The 2,257-nt window shown below is 37.1% G+C and overlaps 1 protein-coding gene across 1 annotated transcript; it reads right to left on the reverse strand.

Annotated features, from left to right (window-relative positions):
• Nucleotides 1-278: 278 nt before the first annotated feature.
• Nucleotides 279-1,685, reverse strand: LOC112735247 (HVA22-like protein i). The gene is made up of 3 exons (XM_025784808.1): nucleotides 1,575-1,685; nucleotides 1,024-1,088; nucleotides 279-543 (listed from the first exon to the last, which is right to left on the reverse strand). Exons 1-3 carry the CDS (start codon nucleotides 1,683-1,685, stop codon nucleotides 279-281), a joined length of 441 nt encoding a protein of 146 aa, XP_025640593.1.
• Between the last annotated feature and the right edge of the window lie 572 nt (nucleotides 1,686-2,257).

Genomic DNA, 2,257 nt, shown 5'->3' on the forward strand with positions numbered 1-2,257 from the left:
TCTATTTTATGGCTTAAACGTAAGGCTCTGTGTGGTAGGGTGTTACAATATTTACTGAATATGGGAAATGGAGGGAGGATATCTTTAACTTTTGCCGTTTTAAGGTTCTAAAAATTAAACCAAACATGCTAGAGCAGACAGAACTTCAAAAAAATACATAATGAAGCAACAATCTGAATGAAAACTTAGAATAGATTTACATAAAGTTCTACAACAATTAAATGGCTGTCATTATTCACCTACCACTATATGAAGCTAAAGTTAACATTATTAGCACATTAACGATTTGTTGATCGAGTTTTTCTTAGTCTGTCCCGTGTAACACGAATTCTTTCTTCCATTAGGGTTTCTTTTGGAGGAGGGTTCCCATTTTCATTTGCACCAGAATATGAAGACTCTGCTGCTTCATTCTGCTTTGGCTCTGCCTTAACTAGTGCAACTTTGTTGGTGGTTTCAGTATGAGAAATAGACCTCTGGGTTAAAGCAGACTTAGGAGGAATACTTGAACCTTTCACAGGCGACTTGGGTGGTGTAACACTCTCGCTATCAGAATATTATATACATAAATGTCATTACAGTCACGACTCCTATCCCTCTTACAAGAATATAATAATAACGGCGAGGGAAATCAATATCATATGTATACAAACAGAAATAGGATATCTAAGAACCTAGCAAAAGCTCTGTAAGCTTCCTCATCCGTCCTAAAAAGAGAAGTTTGTAGGGGGGTGAGACCATCGTCCTCGCTGGTTCTCAGTAGAGGGTTTTTAAGAAAAATTATTTCCGTTTTAAAAAAAATAGCGATACGATTTCGAGTCAAAGGCTCCTATTTTATTATTAAGTATATGAAGTCGTCATAATAATTTTCGCTATTAGAGTGGCGTAGCCGGAAGCGTGATATTTTGATAGTAAAGGTGTTATAGGTGGAATACTTGAACCTGTATCAAGAGACTTTTGGCAACTTAAATCTACATTAGGAGCAGTTGCTTTTGGCACCTGGGCTGAACCCGTCTCTTATGTTACCTCCTTCTGGAATTGACTTGAAGTTGTGCTAGAGGTAGGAGATGGAGGTTCCTCAGCTTGTGGTTCTGCCAGAGAATTTGGTTAGCAATTAGGAGTTGCAGGTTGACGAACCCTCACTCCTAACCCTCTGCTGCTACTTTAACAGACAATTAGTTTATTATATTAGAATATGCATAAAGAAGAATTAAGATAAAGCCCTCAAAGATATTGGTTTATTTGTTTAGGAAGATGGTACTAGCTTAATAACTTGGGAAAACATATGTCCGTCCTAGATTAATCATTTAATTGTTTGACATGGACTCGTTAATATGTTGTTCTGAGTGTCATTGTATTATGACAGGCATGTCATTTGCCTATACCTAATTGGAAAGATATATCTTGACATTAAATTACATAATAAAGAAGAATGAGCAGCACAATACAATTCCAAACATGAAAACTTCATCATGAAAATGTCATGTTATTTTTATATTTTATTTCACTGAATCTAGTGAAGTTAGGCCACATTAAAAAATAACAGCAAACAACAATACATAATCAAAATTAACTACCTGAGTAGCAGGACGAGGAGCAGGTGTTGATTGTGCAGCAACAAACTGTAAAATGTCAAATATTCTAGTCTGCCCATAACTTGCAGCTCTTTGCCAATACGAAATAGCCATATCTCCTGCTCTTGTCTTCCTTTACATCAAGTTGAGATGGTGATGAGACATGAAGCGACGATGACGACTAGTCCCAAGACCTACTGCTTCTTCTACTGGCGATGACGAGCTTAGGAAAGGTGTGCGAGCGCGACTGAGTAAGAGACGGTGATGACTGACAAGACGGCGATTACTGATAACATGGAAAGCGACAAGGACCTTGAGTGCGAGACCAGAGACAAGAGAGGGAGAGATCTTGAGATTGAGCCAGTGAGCAAAGAGATGAGAGCTCGAGCTTCAATGAGAAAGGGAGAGGAAGGAGATGCTAAGGACTAGGGTTTTTTCTCAAGTACGATTGAGAGATTAGTGAGATATTAGGCTTGGGTTTGGGCTAGGGAAAGAACCTAGAGTTAGAGTTTTTTTCAGGGACTTAATTGTAATTTTAAATTTTTTAGGTATTTAAATGTTCGCAAAAAAAAAGTTAGAAATATATTTGTCTTTTTCTCAAAAAATTTAAACATCATTCAGTTCAAATTATGTAAACCGATCAGATTGAATCGGGTCTCATAATTATAATATAGACAATTGGGTTT

This window comes from Arachis hypogaea, chromosome 13 (genome assembly GCF_003086295.3).
Source record: "Arachis hypogaea cultivar Tifrunner chromosome 13, arahy.Tifrunner.gnm2.J5K5, whole genome shotgun sequence".
NCBI classification, from domain to species: domain Eukaryota; kingdom Viridiplantae; phylum Streptophyta; class Magnoliopsida; order Fabales; family Fabaceae; genus Arachis; species Arachis hypogaea.

Excerpts from the sequence above, each read along its gene's own strand:
- LOC112735247 (XM_025784808.1), bottom strand. The coding sequence starts at position 1,685 with ATGGCTATTTCGTATTGGCAAAGAGCTGCAAGTTATGGGCAGACTAGA. Across the intron at positions 1,089-1,574 it reads CTCCTCGTCCTGCTACTCAG|AACCACAAGCTGAGGAACCT; the intron begins GTAGTTAATTTT and ends ATTCTCTGGCAG. Across the intron at positions 544-1,023 it reads CAAGTCAATTCCAGAAGGAG|CGAGAGTGTTACACCACCCA; the intron begins GTAACATAAGAG and ends ATATTCTGATAG.